The 20046-nt window shown below is 40.0% G+C and overlaps 1 protein-coding gene across 1 annotated transcript; it reads left to right on the forward strand.

Annotated features, from left to right (window-relative positions):
- Positions 1 to 376: 376 nt before the first annotated feature.
- On the forward strand, positions 377 to 18762 carry snrpa1 (small nuclear ribonucleoprotein polypeptide A'). The gene is made up of 9 exons (XM_063470552.1): positions 377 to 553; positions 5621 to 5768; positions 9553 to 9631; positions 10011 to 10057; positions 10147 to 10249; positions 14912 to 14991; positions 15350 to 15422; positions 17979 to 18072; positions 18454 to 18762. The coding sequence occupies exons 1-9, from the start codon at positions 472 to 474 to the stop codon at positions 18612 to 18614; spliced, it is 867 nt and encodes a 288-aa protein (XP_063326622.1). The 5' UTR covers positions 377 to 471; the 3' UTR covers positions 18615 to 18762.
- The last annotated feature ends 1284 nt before the right edge of the window (positions 18763 to 20046 follow it).

The raw sequence follows: 20046 nt of genomic DNA on the forward strand, positions 1-20046 counted from the left end.
TTTTTTAGCCAATCATTTGTGCTGAAAAATACAAATGTTAATTCAAAAAATGCACACATTAATCACAGTAAAATTACGAGGGGCAGTACTTAATCAAGTCAAGTATTGTCAAACAGCAAGTGTCGACACACTTGTGCCACACACTCCACGAGGCGTCATCTACCCGTCACTGTTAGTAAAGCGCTTAAAAAAACGAACAAACATCTGTTATTATGCCCGATAGGCAAAATCTACCGGGTCACGTCCCTCAGTTAGGAAGGTGGAAGGATCAAAAAACGAAATGTGCATGCAACACCATCCCCCATCCGCGGGAGGCGCTATAAAAAAGATAAAGCAAACGTTGTCGCCACGTGATAGGAAAGACCTAAACCTTTTGTTCCGGGCTGCTTGGTGTAGCGGTGTATAGCAATACCCTGGGACGTTTTGCTGTGAATTTAGGAGACGTGATAAGGTTCCTTTTTGTTCGTTGAGATGGTGAAGTTGTCCGCGGAACTTATTGAGCAGGCTGCTCAATATACAAATCCCGTGAGAGACAGAGAGTTGGACCTACGAGGTGAGTTAAATTGTCCTTGTTACAGCATGCATAGAAAGGCCTGTGCTCATTAGCTTACGCACATTTTACGCGGGTCTTAACGTGAGGTCATTCAAAAACCTAACTGGATAGTGTTCAGTTTCATACGAACTGCTGCAAAAATAATACTGACTTATGTCTAGACATAACAAGGCTGATTTCACCATAATGTACTGTATATTAAAAGGGTAAATTGAGTCATCCCATGTGAAATCTTAGAGAAAATAAAAACCCATAACATTTTCTGCTCAGCCAATTCTGATTTTCCTTAAAATTGTATGTTTTAAAACGTTTGTAATAATTGCGATTAAATTTTGTCTTCATATATGAAGACTATGAAAACTTTCTATAAATTTTGTTTCAGGGTATTTTAGGTGAATTGAAATCTGAGAATATGTTTGAACATAAATATCTCTGAAGATAAAATTTTTGTGTTTTCTCACCAAAAAATGTAATTGTGATCAGCTAGTATGGGCTACAAATCCCATCATAACAAACAAAAGCATAAATTATTAAAAACATTCTTGATTATATTTGAATAATATCTGTTAATTCAGGTTACATCATCACCAAGCTGAATTCTGATAGCACTTAATGGCAAGCCAATGTTTGCATTCATAGAAAGAGAAAACCCATGGTAAAATAATTGGATATGCAAAATGATTGTAGATGATTGTTGTCAGAGCTGACATAGTTATCTGCACACATTATGTGTGTGTTAGAGAGGAGACGTGATAAGGTTCCTTTTTAACTGGATGCCTTTCTGCTATTAATCGCATTATATGCATAATTCCACAATGAGTTAAAAAGTTGTGTATTGTATTTTGGTAGTATCGCTATATGAGCACTCAAATACTTTCAGGATATTTTTACAGAAGGTTTTCTTGTTTTATTTGTTTTTTTACATATGCTTTTTAACAGCTGTATTCCTGCCACGCAGTAGCAGTTAAAGTAGTTCTTTAATTTCACCTTAACCATGAATCTGATCTAATAAAATCAAATAGTTATTTGCCAATTACAGGGCATTGACATTTTGTCTAGTTTGTTTTAGAAAAGCAAGTTACCCTCAGTTCAATGCCACAATTATAACATTACAAACAAAACATGTTACTTCAAGAGATGTTCCTGTATTATTAAAATACGACAAATTAACATCCAAAAAACGAATAAATTGCGACTGAAAAGTGTGGTGCCTTGTGTTGTGCATTGTGAGTAATGCACATTATTCTACAATTCATGGCAACCATTTTAATAAAAGTTAAAATCTAAAATAAAATAATTCATCCAGCTATTTTCTTCTGCTTATCTGAAATCAGGTCGCGGGGCCTAAGCAGTGAAGCCCAGACCTCTCTCTTGCAAATCGCTCCCTCTAGCTCAGGGGTCTCAAACTCAATTTAGCTGGGGGCTGCTGGAGGCAGAGTCTGGGTGAGGCTGGGCTGCATCAGGTTTTCCACAAGAAAGGCATGGTTAAAAAATTCCAATCTTCTCAAATCTCTTTATTTTTATTTTTTTAACACAAAATAAGATGAAAAATAAATAAACAAATTAAGAATTAATAAGAAAATAAATCAATCTGTAATACATAAATAAGTTAATAATAAGATATTTTTAGTCAGTGAACTTATGTGTTTTTTTTTCAGTCTTCTATATCTGCTGTATTTAGATTCAAATGTCTGTATTAACAGTTCTATAACCTTCTTCTGAACATGAATGGAACACTGTAGAAAATGAACTGTTCTTCTGAACATGGCTTCTCTTGCCTACTCCTTGCTGCTAGAGACCTGGCAGCGTTTCCTCTCGCATAGCCGAGCCAGATTTGGCCTGAGGGAGGAAGCAGTTGAGACCCTCAGTATGTCTTGAAGATGATCATCCGTAAGTCTGGACCTGTACTTGGACTTATTGAAGTTCAAAGTGGAGAAGAGCTTTTCGCACAAGTATGTGCTACCAAAAAGGCACATGGTCTGCTTGAACATTCGGGAAAGCCGAGGGAAACTCCCTAGTTTCCCTCGGCTTTCCCGAATGTTCAAGCAGACCATGTGCCTTCTCTCAAAAATTGTCCAAGCTTGTCTGCTTTTCCACTCACCTCCCTGAACTTCGCTTTGAGTTCAGAGTTGCACTGCAGCTCAGTGAGCTCCATTTGAAGCACAGAGGGGCATCTTGCACATCAAAGGAGAAGGGGTCCGCAAAAATTTGAAAGGTGGCTCTGTGTGTCTTGAAGTCAGCAAATCTGTGATCAAATTCCTCCTGTAGCCTCAAAATGACATCAACATACTTGTCACCACTGAATGGTGTGCCTGCATCCACGAGTGCCTTGCATGCTGGGAAATGGCAAAGGTTTGTCTGAGAGAGCTGGGCTTTCCATAGCGCAAGTTTTGTGGAGAATGCTCTCACGTTGTCATAGGCAGCACTGACAAGTTGCCCCTGGCCTTGTAACTTCTTGTTTAGTACATTAAGCTCATGTGTTATATCAACAAGAAAAGCTAAGTCCATGAGCCATTTGGGATCACTTAGCACAGGAACACTAACTCCATCCTTCTCCATGAAGGCTTTCACTTCTGTTCTCAACTCAAAAAATCTCTTTAATACATTTCCAATGTACCTCAGTGAAGTAGAGCACTTCCCCATATTCTGACTCCATTTCCTCTAAAAAAGCACGGGACCTTCGGTGCTTTAAGCCCCTGGATCTGATTTGGTTGATGCATTTCACAACAATAGACATCACATTGTCAAACTTCAGGCATTTGCTGCAAAGGACCTGCTGATGGATAAGCAGTGCAGAGCAATGGCCTCCTCCACGCCTTCCTCTTCCAGTTTTTTTTGAACAAGTGCCACCAGTCCATTTCTCCTCCCTGTCATTGATGGCGCTCCATCTGTTGTTATTCCAACAAACCTCTTCCATGGCAAACCAACATTCTCAATGACATCACACAGCTTGTGAAATATCTCCTGAGCGGTGGTCTGGCCATGCATTGGAATTACTGTGAGCAGCTCCTCCATCACTTCAAAACTGTCATCAACACCACGGACATACATTGCGAGCTGGGCAGTGTCGGTGATGTCTGTTGTCTCATCTAGAGCGACTGAGTATACACTGAAACATTTGGCTTTCTCACACAGTTGGTCATAAATGTCACTTGACAGGTCAGAAATGCGATCTGCTACGGTGTTGGCAGAAAGGCTGATGTTGCTAAACTGACCTTTCTTTCCCGGACAGACTATATTTGCAGCCTGCAATATGCACTTTTTGACAAATTCACCTTCTGTGAATGGCTTTCCTGCTTTAGCAATCATCTCACTAACCACGTAGCTAGCTTCGACTGCTGCATTATTCTCTTTGGTTGCTTTCTTGAAGAAATCTTGCTGCCTCAGTAGATCTATTTTAAGACTTGCAACCCGGTTCGCTCTCTCATCTCCCTGGTATTTTGCATACACCTCAGCATGTCTAGTTGTGTAATGACGTTTCAAATTGTATTCCTTGTGCACCGCAACTTTCTCTGTGCAAATAAGACACGTCGGGGTGCCCCTGTGCTGAACAAAGAAATATTGCATTTCCCACTTTTCCTGAAATTGTCAGTGCTCATCACCAACCTTTCTCCTTTGTTTTTACGCTCGATGTTCATGTCTTTCATGATGACACGAACACCGTGGCATTTGCAGATGGTAGAAAGTACAGGGATAGTGAGCGCAAAAAAGGCGACTGCTCACGGACTGTTATCCGCCGGGCTGTTGTTACAGGAAAAAGAAGCGGAAATGACACCGTGACATATAACAAATAACATCACCTGTTTCTGATGTTAGTCGTTTTGACTGCTTTTACATTATATTGAAATATATGTAATGTTCATGTGTGCTGCAATGCAAACGGAGTGATGCAAATAAAAAACATTGACCCACAAATTACGGTGCGACCCTATACTTAGTCTGGGTTACTGGGGACTGTTATTGCCGATGAACAGGTGTTGCTATGTGACTGCAGACTAAATTGGGCTGCATTGAGTTCATTACTTTTCTTTTATCCCGCCGCCTATGCATCACTTTGAGAGTTAATATGAGGCCTCTCTCTGTGAAAAAATAACTAAAAATCCCACTGACGTGTGTATAAATCTATATACGTGTAATGTCCCGCTGGGCAGCAACAAAAACAAAACAACTTTTTTTGAAGTGTTGTGAACGCAGCGTGCTGGGGCGAATGTCCGCGTTTGCCCAATAGAAAGGAGGCAGCCAGCCAGGCACAGAAAAGAAAGAAACACTCCAGGGCAACGCTGCTGTAACTTTTACTCATTGAGAAATGTTTCCCTGCTTGCATCAAGCCCGGCTGATAGTCCCCTGAGATCCATATCCCACCCCGATTGGTAGGTTAGTTCAGCTCCACACACAACACTGTAAAGTGTCATACATTATCAAACTGGCGGGCCGCACTAACATTAAATTTTCATATTAAGGTGGGGGCCAAAAACTATCGTCCTGCGGGCTGCAATTGGCCCGCGGGCTGCGAGTTTGAGACCCCTGCTCTAGCTTATCCAGGGAAAACACTGAGGCATTTCCAGGCCAGCCAAGAAAGCCACCATGTCCTAGATCTACCCTGGGGCCTCCTCCCAGTAGGACATGCCCAGCCAGAACACCTTACCCAAGAGGCAACTCAATCGCTCCTTTTGATGTGCAGAAGTAGCAGCTCTACTTTGAGCCCCTCCCAAATGACTGAACTCCTCATACTATGCTGAGAGAGAGCTAATGCACCCTTTGGAGAAGGTTTTTGGCCAATTACAGGCCAATATTGTGCCTTAGCATGGAAACTTCTGTCATGCATCATAGCAGGCAAGATGAGCAGGCTCAAAACACGAGTAAGGCCCTGAAGGGAACTGACAGCCACGCCACGGGGGAAAAAAGATCGGCTACTAGTAGAGCATCGAGCCGTATGCCAGGAGTGAGAGTGACATCAATTCACTGATCTACAACAATGATGGAACAGAGATGTGTAGTCAGATAGTAGCAAAGAGAGGGAAGATGCTATCTGTATTTTAATTATTTTATTTTTTTGTTTTCGCCCAGGTTATAAAATCCCAGTGCTTGAAAATCTCGGAGCTACTCTGGATCAGTTTGACACTATAGATTTCTCTGATAATGAAGTCAGAAAATTGGATGGCTTCCCTTTGCTCAAAAGACTGAAAACCTTGCTAATGAACAACAACAGGATTTGGTAAGTTAAAGGTGTGTGCGTGTGTGTGTGTGTGTGTGTGTGTGTGTGTGTTATTGGAAAAAAAAATAACACTGCGACCACTGTTGTCTTCACCCTCTTTTCTCAAGCTTCTTGTGTTCCTTCTTATTGATGTTGGTGTGATTACACTCTGAGGAGTCAACTGTGAAACACGTAGATGATACCCTGGTTGTGTTATAAGGGGCTCAGTGGAGGAGATATTGACATAAAGACAAGAAAACTCCTTACCATGCATGAAGAATTACATCTCAAATCCAGCACTCTGCAAATATATGCTAGCCGAAAGATGGCTGAAGACTGAGTGTCAGAACCACTATCCAGGGCGAAACAACAAAGCTCCTTGTTTAACCCGAGGAAGAACAGGCTCCTGCATGTCATGTACCATTGCTAAAGGGAAATCCTACTAGGGGCTAGACAAAGGTGGGGTGAAACACAGTATGAAGGCACTAATCATGGGAGCACAGGAACATGCTATAAGCATAAGACTGACTGAGGCATCCACCACATCAGGAAGACCTCAGGTGCAGGCTGTGTAGAGATTCCCCTGACATAATCCAAGGGCATAAATGGAACACCATAACCAAATACCTGGGATAGCACTCGGCCATGGCGTCTGTTGCGTCTATTGGAGTGTGAATCTTTGCGCTTGGATAGAAAAAAGTGGTTGTATGAAAAGCTATGGACAATGGGTCTAAGGATTTGGACTCATTTCCTCATCAGCTGAAGTAGGGGTGGGCGGTATAAACTGTATATAAATTTGGCCAGCGGTAGAGATTTTGACTATACCGCTCTACCTCGATAGCGCATGTTGATGGTGTCATCAAGCTGCGCCTGTTTTGGTCAAAAGCATTGCAGCGGCTGCAAACAGTCAGTCAAACAATCGGCTGCAAATTATGCCGGGCAACAGTAATAGCAAAGAGACGAAGCATTTTTGGAATATGGGGAAAGCCGAAAACTGCGCTCCTTCCACTTCCGTACCATTGACTCATTAATGCTGAATTCTCTCGCAGCTGTTCTATTCCCATGTTGTTGCAGTATATTAATGACTAACCTCGTATTGTGGATGGATTATCTCAGTTGTTCTCCTGACTGAAGTTTGGTCCGTTTACAGCATCCTGCCATGCAATTGCATTTGTCCCTAACCACCAGGAACCCTCATGTTAACTTTTATCGAGTGGAAAAAAGTTAGCGTTCATCCTTCAGCTTCACTGTGCTAATGTTATGCTACCGTAGCTGTTTTGCTAGCGATCATGTAGGACATCATTATATACCAGCTAGTCCAACTTCAGTAACCCTACAAAAGTCACTGCTGTTTAGTTTTCTGTCTTCATTTATGTTGGAAGTGATAGCAGAGCTGTACGTTTTAAATTTTTCTGAAATCTCTCAGTCAGAACATGCTATATCATGTTTAGGTGGAAACTAGCGAGCTAACTTCTAACTCAGTTGAATTTAATAAATTCTGTTTTCATGGATTCCTGGATGTTAAACTTAATTGTTACACCTGGTAAAGCAGCAACGCTGATCATTTTTATTAAAGATGAAAGAATTTAGACAGTTTTTAACTCTCAGTGATGCAGCAGTGTTCATTTGACTTTGGAACCTGAAGCAGACGGAGCTTTGGACCCAGATTATTCCGCAAGGCTCCTGACTACGGCAGCCGTAATGCTCCAGCAATCCATCAAGCAATGCGGCTTCGTAGCTTACCAAAGTCATACTAAAACATTTTTTGACAGATTTCTGCGCACCGTGTACTACATAAAATCGGTTTGAGGGTCAGTAAGCACAACCAGAATTCATACATAAGGCGCACTGTCGATTTTTGAGAAAATGAAAGGATTTTAAGTGTGCCTTATAGTGTGTAAAATACGTTATACAGAAGAAAAGAATATATTGCGATATATATTGTTACCGCACATGCTTCAAATTATACTGTGATATGGATTTTAGGCCATATCGTCCAGCCCTAAGCTGAAGACAGATGAGGAACACAAGGAGGAAACGTCATGGACAACCTGGCCCCTGCATAGGATGTACCACTGACAGAGGAAGTGGCTACCAGTGGCTACAAAAAGGGGCTCTGATCATCATAGCACATGAACCGTCCCAAAGCACCAGATCCATAGAGGCAGGAGAGAACCACAGCAGAGATAGGATCAAAGTTGTAGAGTAGGCAAAGGTGCCCCAGAGGCTATCCAGCAGATAGTAGCTGGATGCAAAATGCAAGCTGGGGCAGCATATACTGAGAGGCACAAGCAAGTGGCTGGGATGGTATACTGGAACATCTGAGTCTCCAAGGGAAACTCAACCAAAGGTGTTTGGTTGCCTGGCCAGCAGCTGCCTGGCAACATCAGGAAGAAGGAACACAAGATAATTGAGAAGTACCAAGGGCTGAATGAGCAAGTGGAGCAAAGTCCAAAGTGATCCCAGTGGTATTAAGATATATACAGACGTGAATATATGTGCCTGTGTGAATATACCAAATCCAAAGTTTAAAAATAGTAGTGCATAAATGCAGTATGCCATTCTCTTAACTCTGTTCTATCTGCTCAAGCTGTAAGAAGTGTAGAAATTCTTGACATAAATGTCCAAAGTCTTTGGTTGGACTGGACGATATATCGAGTTTTTTAAAAATATCGATATATTTTTATACGAGATATAAGATGTGACAATATCGTTGATATCAATATAGTATATGTTACGTTATAATTATACTTGTGGAGCCGCAAGTTTGCCTCTTTTTCGTCCACTTTTGTCTCTACGCTATGTTACTCGGCCTTGCCTCTCCTTCACTGAACACAACTCCCCCTCCCCCATAGCTTCACCTGCAGGCAACGACAGGATGGACACGGCAAATCTCCGTTAACGAATTACCGCGGATTGCCCCGTGCGTGGGGCTGGACGGCGTCAACGTGTTAGCGAGCTAACCGCGCTAACGAGCTAACCGTGCTAACGACATGCAGCCGCATGGCCTAAAATCCTTTAATTTTCTCAAAACTCGACAGTGCGCCTTATGTATGAATTCTGGTTGTGCTTACTGACCGCGAACCGATTTTATGTGGTACACGGCGCTCAGCAATCTGTCAAAAAATGTTTTAGTACGACTTTGGTAAGCTACGGAGCTGCACCGCTTGATGGATTGTCGGAGCATTACGGCTACCGTAGTCTGGAGCCTCGCGGAGTAATACGTATTGTGCTTCAACGTAATATTACCGTACTCTGTGTGTGTATAAGGACCATAAATGGCACCTGTTAAGAGACATGGTTACGAAGCGGATTTCAAACTCAAGGCTGTCAGTCACGCAGTAGAACTTGGGAATAGAGCAGCTGTGAAATCTGTCTGTCTTTGTTATTATGCTCAGCGGCCTTTTGGTTTACATTTTGACTGCACAATTGTGAGCTTTTTGTTATGCACAAAAACAACATTGTTTTCTTTTATTTATGGAGAATTATTATTTAATAAATGCTGATAATTTTTTTTTGAGTAATTTCTTCATGTACATCTATGCTATATGTTAATAAAAGTGCCTATGTGACATCTGGGACACAGCTTTGACTAAGAACTCTCTTTTTGTTCTTACCTTATGGCTTTAAAAAAAAAAATCGAGATATATATTGTATATCGCCATCCAGCTAAAAAACATCGAGATATGAATTTTGGGTCATATCGCCAAGTCCTAGTCTTTGGTATTTAACTTTCATGGGGAAACACTAAAGCTGCCTTTGCTAACATTGGTGTGCTGGTAACCTTATGACATTTTCCTTCTAGTCGGATAGGTGAGAACTTGGAGCAATCTCTGCCCAGTCTCACAGAGCTGATCCTCACAAGCAACAACATTCAGGAGCTGGTGAGTGCATTTCATTAACAGGAACAATGGGAATGGGAGTTCTTTACATCTGCCCTCTCAGAATTCTTGTCTTTGAAAATTGTTGTAGTGGCTTTCTTTAACTAATAAGAGAATCATTTAGATGAATTGCACACAAATTTAAGCCTTGAACGGATTTAACTATATACATTTCTGCCATCGTCAAAAAAAAAACTGAGGAAGATGAGATAAATAATTGAATAATGTTTATTTGAATTGCATTTTTATTTTAATGTATTATTTAGTATATTTAGCTGCACAAATTAACTTTACAGATGGTAATGTCCCGTTAATCTCTTTGGAAGCTTAGCCTCTCTTTTTAACATTGTTGTTTGTCTTGGTTTTGGTTCTTCTCCTGCAGGGTGATCTGGACCCACTGGCCTCAGTGAAGACATTGACCCTTCTCAGGTCTGAATAAACAAACAAATTCTGATTATTGAACTGTGTTCTTCACCACAAGTCTTTCATATATGTTTTAACAATTACTGAAATTCCAGCTTGTTGAGAAATCCAGTGACAAACAAGAAGCATTACAGGCTGTATGTCATCAACAAAATCCCACAGATCAGAGTACTAGACTTTCAGAAGGTAAAGCTCAAGGTAAGTCATGACAAGTCAGACAAATCTCAGTTAAACATAATTAATGTGCAATAGTGTCCTCAATGGAACTGTACAGTGTTTGCAGCCATGACTAACACCATGCCTGCAATTTATATAAGAAAGAAATTAGAATAACATTATGGACTTTACAGTGGGTTTCTGCAGGTACCTCTTTTAGTCCCTGCTCTGGGGTTCTGACCTGAGTTGATGCGAAAATGGGATATGAACAGTGTTGGGCAAGTTACTTTGAAAAAGTAATGAATTATAGTTACTTTTTTGAAGAAGTAACTAGTAACTGAGTTAGAAGATTCTAAAAGTAATTAATTACTTGAAAAGTAACTGTTGCATTACTTAAAAAAAAAAAAAAAAAAGTTTAACCCTTTGGGGTCCAGGGTATAATTGACCATTTTTCACTACTTTTGATGTTTCCTCTACATTTCACCTTCAAAAACTGTTTACTTTGCCTTGTTTGGTATCATCCTTTTCAGCACAACCTCACGTGTCTAAATTTGCAGTTATGTTTTCATTTTGACATACTGTATTAACACAATTGATCTAAAATCAGACAAAAAAACATAAAATCCAAGTAGAAAAAGTGATATTCTTTACTGTAACAACCACAAACATGTTCAATGAATCATATTTCATAACCTTAAATGCAAATATAAATTGTCAATTTTAAAATCACATGCACAAGTTTTGCAAACAAAGCTATTTGCAGCCATTTACCTTTTACCCCCTTTTTTTAAAATAACCATTTCAAAATATTTACATAACAATCAGGTGTTCTGCATTCAGTAAGATGCCACACAAATTATTTGTGCCACTCCAAATATTTCTGTCCACTATAAAGGAGAACATCACAAGCCTGATACCTGCAGGTCTGACAGCAGCAGGTGTATCACTCCTGTTCTCTACCTGGAGACAGCAGTCACCTCATTGTTCTGACACACAACACAAAACTATCCACAACACTACACACTAACTACACAAGACAACACATTAACTACACACTCCAAACACGCTAAACGTCACAAATCTCTCACATCTCAAAACCCGCGCGCTCTCTCTCTTTCTCTCGCTGTCACTCCTAAAACTTCCCCCTCTTCCTAAACAACCAAATGTCGTGTTGCCATATCATTTTTTAATTGGTTGACATGGTACATTTTTCCACCAACACGAAAGGGCTTTTTTGGTCATAAGCAGAGAGTGCTTGCTAGCGCTATCCTTAGACAGTAAACGGGACGAAGGTATTCAGAAAAAAAAACACCACGTCTATATTGTTTATCATGACTCTGGTTTTACGTGGCCTATCAACTAGGGTGACCAACCGTCCTCTTTTCCCTGGACATGTCCACTTTTCACGTTCTGTCCGGGGGGATTTTTGAGATGGATGAAAATGTCCGGGTTTTTCCTATAGGCCTACAGAGGACCCATATGTGCAACGTCATCCCCGAACTGCTGTGTTGTAAGTGGTTGTTCCACGCTCACAGACGGGGCGGAGCGGCGCGCTGAAAAGATGCCAAAGCGCAAGTGCATCTTTTCAGACAAACTGCAAAAGAAATTTCCCTCGTACCATCCTGGTCGGAATAAATGGGAGGCGTAGTGCACTGTGTGCAGAGCTGGCACATAACGTTTGTGTGTCTAACAAAGGTGCCGGAGATCTTGTTGCTTACATGGACACAGAAAAACATAAAAAGGCTGTGTGAGGCAAAACTTCATCTAGTAAGTTGACTGAGTTCTTTGTTACACCTGGGAAAAACGAGGATGCTGTTGTTCTGCACCAGAAGGTGCACTGACATTTCATACTATGAAGCATCACAGTAGCTACAGATCCATGGATTGCACTAGTGTGTTGCCATTTAAAAAAAAGAAAAAGAAAAAAAAAAGCATTTCCAGACTTTAACACAGCTAAAAGGTTCAGCAGTGCCCGCACCAAGACTGAAGCTATTGTCAATGGTGTGATAGTGCTACATTCAGTGGAAGTCACTCTTGAAGCTCTTAGTGAAATCCAGTACTGTGGCATTTCTCAGACTTAAGTAACCATGGAACTGGGAAAATATTCCCAATCATACTTTGACTGGAAGAATGGTGGCGTGCAAACAAAATTAACTGAGGTTAGAAACGCCAAATGAGACAGCAGAAACCATTGCACAATACCTCACTGGTACCTCACTATAATTTTTCTTATACAGATGAGGCATTATTTCTGTAACATTATTTAATTCCAGAGGTTTTTAAGTTTTTTTGTTTTTTTTTGCACTTGTTGACTTGTAAAAGACTATATGACATTTTTTATTTCACCATTCATTAACCGCACAAAGAAGGCATCTTTTAAATATGTTAAAATTTTCTTTAAACAAACAGTATTATTAAAATTCTTCATTCATTCAAATGTCCTCTTTTTTGGAAATCAAAATATGGGCACCCTACTATCAACACAATTTAAAAACTGGTATATATCACCTTGTTGCTTTGTCATCTTGAAGTGGTCATGTGATTGGCTTACCACGACTACTTTTCTTCCTCAGTCAAACAGCAGCACTCATGCGATTGTTTTGCCCCCTAGCTCCAGGTGTTGTGCCAAAAAGTGATTGTCTGTCAGAAAGTGATTGCCATCCGCGGTAGCGTGTGCAACTGCTTAAAGCTGTAGCGCACAGATTACTTACAGCTTCTTCCGTGCAACTGATATAAGATGCGGTAAGCTGAAGACTGCTTCAACCGTCTGTTTGTTGAAAAATAGTAATGCGACCGCACCGTATTTTCTTGTTAGTAACGGCATTGTACTGCTAGAAATAGTAGTTAGATTACTTTTTTCAGTAACAAGTAATCTAACGCTGTTACTTGTAATGCCATTATTCCCATCACTAGATATGAACAGATTGCATGCTGCTGATTGTCCAGTCAATTCATCTCTCCATGAGTCATGAAAGTGATTCCTTCCCAAAAATCACAACACAATGCATTGCTAAAACGACCCCACCCACATGAGGTGGTACTAAGTTGTAATTGAAAACAGCCGAAACTGACTAGAGTTGGGGCAAGATGAGCCGAGTTGGTACTGGTGGAAAAGACGCTTAGGAGGGAGGGGTTCTTGTAGCTGATTTTCACAACAAGGATGACTGACGAATTGGTCGTTCTCAGGAGCTTAGTGAATTCCAAAGTGTAGACTGATGATAGGATGGCTCCTGTGCAAAAAGTTCGATCATGAAATTTCCTCCATACTAAATGTTTCAGAGTCAACTGTTAGTGGTATAATAAAGTGGAAGTGATTGGGAAGAACAGCAACTCGGCCACAAATAAAAGCAATCTAAAAGAAAAATCGGGCGCGGAGGTAGGCAACTCTCTGTAAAGTCAGTGGCTGCAAATTTTATGTATCTCAACAACAGTGCAGCAGAGGGCTTCACAGAATGGGTTTGCATGGCCAAGCAGCTGCATCCAAGCCTTACTTTACCAAAGTGTCCGATGCAGTGGTCTATTCACCACGCCGCACTGGACTCTAGAGCAGTAAAGACATGTTCTTAGACAAATCATGCTTCTCTGTCTGGCAATGAAATGGAAGCCTCTGGGTTTGGCGGTTGCAACAAGAATGTTCAAAATTTACTGCACTGCGTAAAGTTTGAACATTATGGTGTGGGGTTGTTTTTCCTGAATTGGGCACAGCCCGTTAGTTCCAGAGAAAAGAAATTGTAACCCTTCAGTATACCAAGACATTTTGGGCAACTTGATGCTCCCAACTTTGTGGAAACAGTGTGGACATGGCCCCTTCCTGTTCTAATATTACTGTACAATATAAAGACATGCTTGAGCGAGTTTGGTGCATAACAACGTTACTGTTCTGTATTCAAATATAGTAAGGGAATGTGGCACTTTCCAGATAATTACAAAGCAGCCTCTGTGTATTTTTAAGAGTCATTATACGTTTGAGAGTGTTCAGTTTATGCGAGATTCAGTTACATACTATTTTATATATTCTTCCAAGCACAATATCCATTTTTCTGTTAAATATCTACAAATATAGCCAACTCTCTTTTTAATATGTACTTTAAAGTATTTGATATATAAAGCTAAAATTTCACAACAATCATTCTGTGTGTCCAAACTTTTGAACATAAGATTTTTAGGCAAATCAGAACATTTGTGATGGGATTATCTGGCAGTGACTGTTCAGTCTTTCCCGTTGAGTGCTCAGCTTTTCCTTTCCTTTTCTTCTTTTTTTTTTTTTTTTTTTTTTAAATTTCAGAATAACTAACTCCACACTTTATCATGTAACTTTTTCATAATGCTCATCTTCTACCATAATTAACTTGTAAATTATTAGAGGTATTTTAAAACCTTTTTATTCACAAAAGTAGTAATAGTTTGTAAACATATTCTGTCTTTATGAACTGTAAATACTAAATAGTTTTAATAAAAGTAGCTTATAATCATGAAATTTGCCTTTCTTGTGTAGAAAGAAATCCCATAAATTACGTTAGTCTTTCCTAAACTTGACCTGCAGAAACCCACTTTACAGTATCTACTGAACTTGCACAGTGCAGTGAACAGTTAACATTTGTTCAACATCCAAACTAATTATTCTTGCCTTGTCTTGCTCCACTTGCATTAAAGCTGTTCGTGAGTAACAAAGGTTTTGACTTTCATTGTGTGATATTGCTGTAGGAACGCCAGGAAGCGGAGAAAATGTTCAAAGGCAAACTGGGTGCTCAACTTGCAAAGGATATTGCCAGGCGAACAAAAACGTAAGATGAAGTACCTTGACAGCACTTCCTCACCATCACTGGATCCTAGCTGAAAAAACGGATTTTGTACTGCATAGAAATAAGCATTGCACATAGAAATAAGGAATACACACTATTGCTGTGTGTTAAAGTGTGAACATCTTTGTTCTATATTGAAACATCCCTACAAGTGATTAAACCATGTGAAAACATAAGATCTGCACAAAAAAGTCGTCTGCCTTATATTCTTACTGGAGCTAATAAAGGGATTGTTCAAATGGCCTCAACAACTTGAAACTCAAGCCAGAAACATCACCACAGTGTTGAAAAGGACTGCTGTATCAGTTTATTTGGTCTCAATGTAGTGCGTCCCTTTCAGATTTACTCCTGGAGTGGCAGTACAGCTGGAGAAGAGGATGGGGCCCTCTCAAGCTGATGTGGAAGCCATCAAGGTTCAGTTTTTACAGTCACCTCAATTGTAAAGAAGCAGGATTTTACCACTGTGTTCACATGAGAATCAAACTTTAGAGAAGGGTCCACTTTTACTCCTAAAGTAGTGATCATCAATTTCTCATATGGGGCCAGAGAAGAAAGGTTGATTCAAGGGATGCTGTTAGCATTGTGTCTAAACGACATGACTTCTGTCCTGCTCTCATTAATAATTAATAATAATACAATAGTGCATATACAGAGTGGAATGGTGCAATACGGAAGTATTGGAAGTGAGAGGAGAGTGTTATGTAGTCCAAGACGTGTATGGAGGAGGGCAGCATGGTGTTCAGGTGCGCTCAAGCGCTCCGCACAATCCTCTGGCTTGCTCTGTGGTCAGACGTGTGGCAGTTTCCATACCAGACTGTGATGCAGCTGGTTAGGACGCTCTCTGTGGTGCCTCTGTAGAAGGTGTTAAGGGGGAGGCGCACCGTCATCGTTTTCAGCTGCCTAGCTTCTTGTTTCTCTGAGCCCCTATTACTTGAGTGCAGTGCTCTTAAAGTGGAGATGTGCCACATCACAGCTTGAGACTGATGGCTGGATTTATTTGAGCATTGTTCTACTGAAGGTATCTTGTTAAGAGGGAATTCGTCCTCTTAACTGTCATGATGTCAATGCTCAGAAAGGACATTCAGATCTTTATAAAAGTCCCTTGAGATAACTGTTGGTGAATTGGCATGATAAAAATTAAATATAACTTCATTTTTTTTCCTCTGGTATGTTAAGTATAATGGAAACCTAGAGCCCACTTAATTAGTTAATTGCATGTGTTAACCAGCATTTCCGCCGGGAATTAGGGCTGTGCGATATGACCAAAATCTCATATCCCGATATTAAGACATCTATCGTCCGATAACGATATAAATCACAAAAATGCAACATTTTCTGTGAATCTCGGGCAGCTCGACTTGCGTGAAGTGTTTCCAGCTGGGCGTCGTGTACCTAGAATCGAGTATTTTAACAGATGCATGAAACTATACATTTTTAGACATAAGTTGTAACAGCCGCCGTTTTCTTTGTGAGTATTTATTACACAGCGTGCTGCGGGGAAAAGTCTGTTCTAACGTTTGAGTCTAAGGTTTATTTTTTTAGCACCTAACGGCTCTTTTTTGCTTCTCATCCGTAAATACCCTGCATCTTTCACGTGATTCAGTTTATTTTGAAAAGTCTCAACAGGATCTTGAGCTTTATTGTGAAAGGTTTATGTGGAAAATGAACAAGCGGACACGCCGTGGTTTTACCGTCATTGTTGCTAACGACAACGCATAAAAACAGGCGCTTGTCCGTCCGTAGTGTGGTTATATTAAAATCCTGTCCACACGTAAAGGCAGAAATGAAGGAAAACGCTGCTAGGAACATGCCAAAGCAGCAGGTGGCGCTATATTCCTAACCGTGTAGAAATGTTGGCCAATCAGAAGTCTAGAAGCCTCGGTGGGAAATAGTAAACAAAGCTGGGACATAGAAGCAGAACCGAGTCGTATGTGTGGAGGGACAGTAACTGTGTGTGTATATGTAAGCATTTAAACACTGCAGAGAGTACAATTAACAGTAACAGTATTGTAGAAATTCATTTCACCGAAACAACAACGTGGCGCACAGTGTGACGTCAAAAAAGGCGCACACCTTTGACGCTGCGTTTTTCTCCGTTTTTCTCGTCCACACGTAAATGCAAAAACGGAGTTTTAGAAAATATCCACCCTGGCCGGAGTTTTTAGAAATCTCCGTTTTCAGTGACCGAAAACGCCGTTTACGTGTGGACGAAAGGTGCAAACGCATAGAAAAATCTGCGTTTTCAAAAATACCCGGGTACGTGTGGACATAGCCTAAATATAAGAGAAAGAGAGAACTTTAAGAAATTAATATAGCCACTACAGTGACCATCAAAATGATGAAAAAATATTGCCGTAAACAGTTTATTTTGCGACACCACGAAACAAACGATAGCGTAAAATGAAACAATAGATGTTTTTATATCGTCATCCGATATATATCGTTATATCGAACAGCCCTACCGGGAATGTTGCACTTGAGTTGTGGAGGGCTTTCTGCCTGCTATAATGCTTACTGCTTAATGTTTGGTGGCTCAGACAGAACAGCAGAACCGCTTCTCTGCAGACAGAAGGTGGGAGACATGCTGGAAAGTTTATTCCTCACTTCCAGCAAAAAGGGAAAAGACTGTGTCTATATACCAGCAAGAAATCACATTTACCTGCGGTCCAGTGTGTATGCCGCTTCTTGCCCTATAGTAGCGGTAGTGTGTTCTTCCTTTAGTAGTAGTGTGTTCTTCCTTTCCCTAACTGAACATGGCAGTGATAGAAGTATTTTAAACATTTTTTTTTTAATAAGAAAACTGCAAATTAAAAATAATCAAAACAAATGATGTACTAAAATAAATTTGGTGAACAAGGGTTTTTTTTTGTTTGTTTGTTTGTTTGTTTTTTGCGCCATTCTTCAAAAATGTAAAAGGGCTAGTGATAACAGAATGTGTTCAGAGTATTCCATCTTTGCTTGTATTTCAGAGTGCCATTGCTAATGCTTCATCATTGGCAGAGGTAGAGAGATTAAAAGGGATGCTCCAGGCTGGTCAGATTCCTGGTCGTGATCTCAAACAAGGTCAGTATGAACTAAAATGTATTTAAGAATTCAATTCTTGAGAAAATGGTGGGGAAATGTGCACTGGGGCAGTGGTATTGGAAGCCACTCACACAAGCAGTGTATAATGGAAAAACACCAGACCCCAAAATTAATTCTGCTAAGTAGCTTTATGTCTAAAAAGTATAGCCATCTTTTGTGTTTTATAGATTTGTTAACACACTTTTTAATAGTTTGTGTTTTAAAAAAACAAAAGACAAATGTTGTTTAAAATGTTTATTAACAAAAGAAAGTAGGGTAGGGTAATACCAGCCTTTTTGGGTTCATGAAATTTGATTGGTATAAACTCATGGTATTTGGTGACTTATATGTATGAATGGATATATTCATGTATAAAATTAGGTTCAGTTGTGGTGGAAGAGGAGGAGGAAGAAGAGGAAGAGGTTGGCCCTGCACAAACTGAGGCGCACATGGGTGGCACTTCTGAAGAGGAAATCATGAAGATGGATCAAGGAGAGGATGATAAAAATATGGAGACAGGGTCACATGTTAATGGATCCTAAGTTTGCTGTGTTGGATATATATTTACCATGACTGTGTTTTGTTTTGTTTTTTTTTTGTTTTTTTTTGTTTGTTTGTTTTGGTTTGGTTTGGTTTTTTTTAATTTTATAAAATGACTTTCATTAAAGTGATTTCTTCTACTGATTTGAATTGGACTGTTTGTTTGTTTGGTTTTGTTTTTTTAATCATAAAAGAAATCCCCATGTTTACAGACCTTTAAGGTCTTTTATGTGTCGTATATATATCCAACACCAATGTTTACACTATACCACACACAAAAGGGGGACAAAGATTCAGTACCACTATTGATTCATACAGTGCATCTGGAAAGTATTCGCAGCACTCCACTTGTTCCACATTTCATTGTGTAACAGTCCTATTCCAAAATTGGTTATTCATTTTTCATCTCAAAATTTTACACACAAAGTGACAGTGCAGAGAATAAAGGTATGCTTCAAATTCATGCACATTTGTTAAAAATAATGAAGTACTCCCACTCTTTGCTCAGTACTTTGAAGTACCTTTGGCAGCAGTTACAGCCTAAATCTTTGTTTTTGTTTTGTTTTGTTTTTTTATTTAAGTATTGTGCTACAAGCTTGCCTCACCTATTTTTGGACAGTTTATTCCAATCTTTGCAGAACCTCTCATCCCATTCAGCTTGATGGAGCTTGTGTCTGCACAGCTATTTTCAAATCTCTCCTGAGTTGTTAAATCAGGTTCAAGTCTGGGCTGTGGCTAGAACACAGCAGTGGCCCCAGAGCCACTCCCTTGGCTTGGCTTGGCTTGGCTTGGCTTGTGCTTCAGGTCCTCGTGGAAGAAACCTCTTTTGTCCCAGTCTGGGGGCCAGAGCATTTTGAACAGGTTCATTACTTACTTTTAAGGGTGCGGGGAATTCTCATCAATGCAAAAACCTAAGCCTAGACGTAAGTCACTTTCCAAAATTCAGCAACAGTTTGACATTTTCTTTCTCTGTCCCTGGATAGCACCATAGCACAGCACCAAAGGACGCCGCAAGCGAAGTCTTTCTCATCCTAGCAGCATCTGTCTGTCCCAGATAGCAAGATGACATCAATGTTGATTTTTCATCTGAATTATCTCAGTCAATGCTAAATAAATGTTGAATCAATGTTAAAATACCTATGACAGTGTAATAGTGATGACATGGAATAGCACTGATTCAAAGTTGTCCTGTTATAATTGATTGATATATTTGTAGTTGACCTGAAATTAAAGCTATGATCAATTTGAACTGTTCCATGGCACACCCTTCTCAAAGTGGTATATCCCATCTGTCCACTATTGAAAAGGCCCTGAGTTGACCAGGATATTATATTGAAATGTCATTGATTTACAGTTGATAGAGAAATTAAAGCTATTATCACTTGGACTTCCAAAAAGTTGATTCGTTTCATCACTCATCCAAGTGACTTCTTC

This window comes from Pelmatolapia mariae, linkage group LG1 (assembly GCF_036321145.2).
Source record: "Pelmatolapia mariae isolate MD_Pm_ZW linkage group LG1, Pm_UMD_F_2, whole genome shotgun sequence".
Classification (NCBI taxonomy): Eukaryota; Metazoa; Chordata; class Actinopteri; order Cichliformes; family Cichlidae; genus Pelmatolapia; species Pelmatolapia mariae.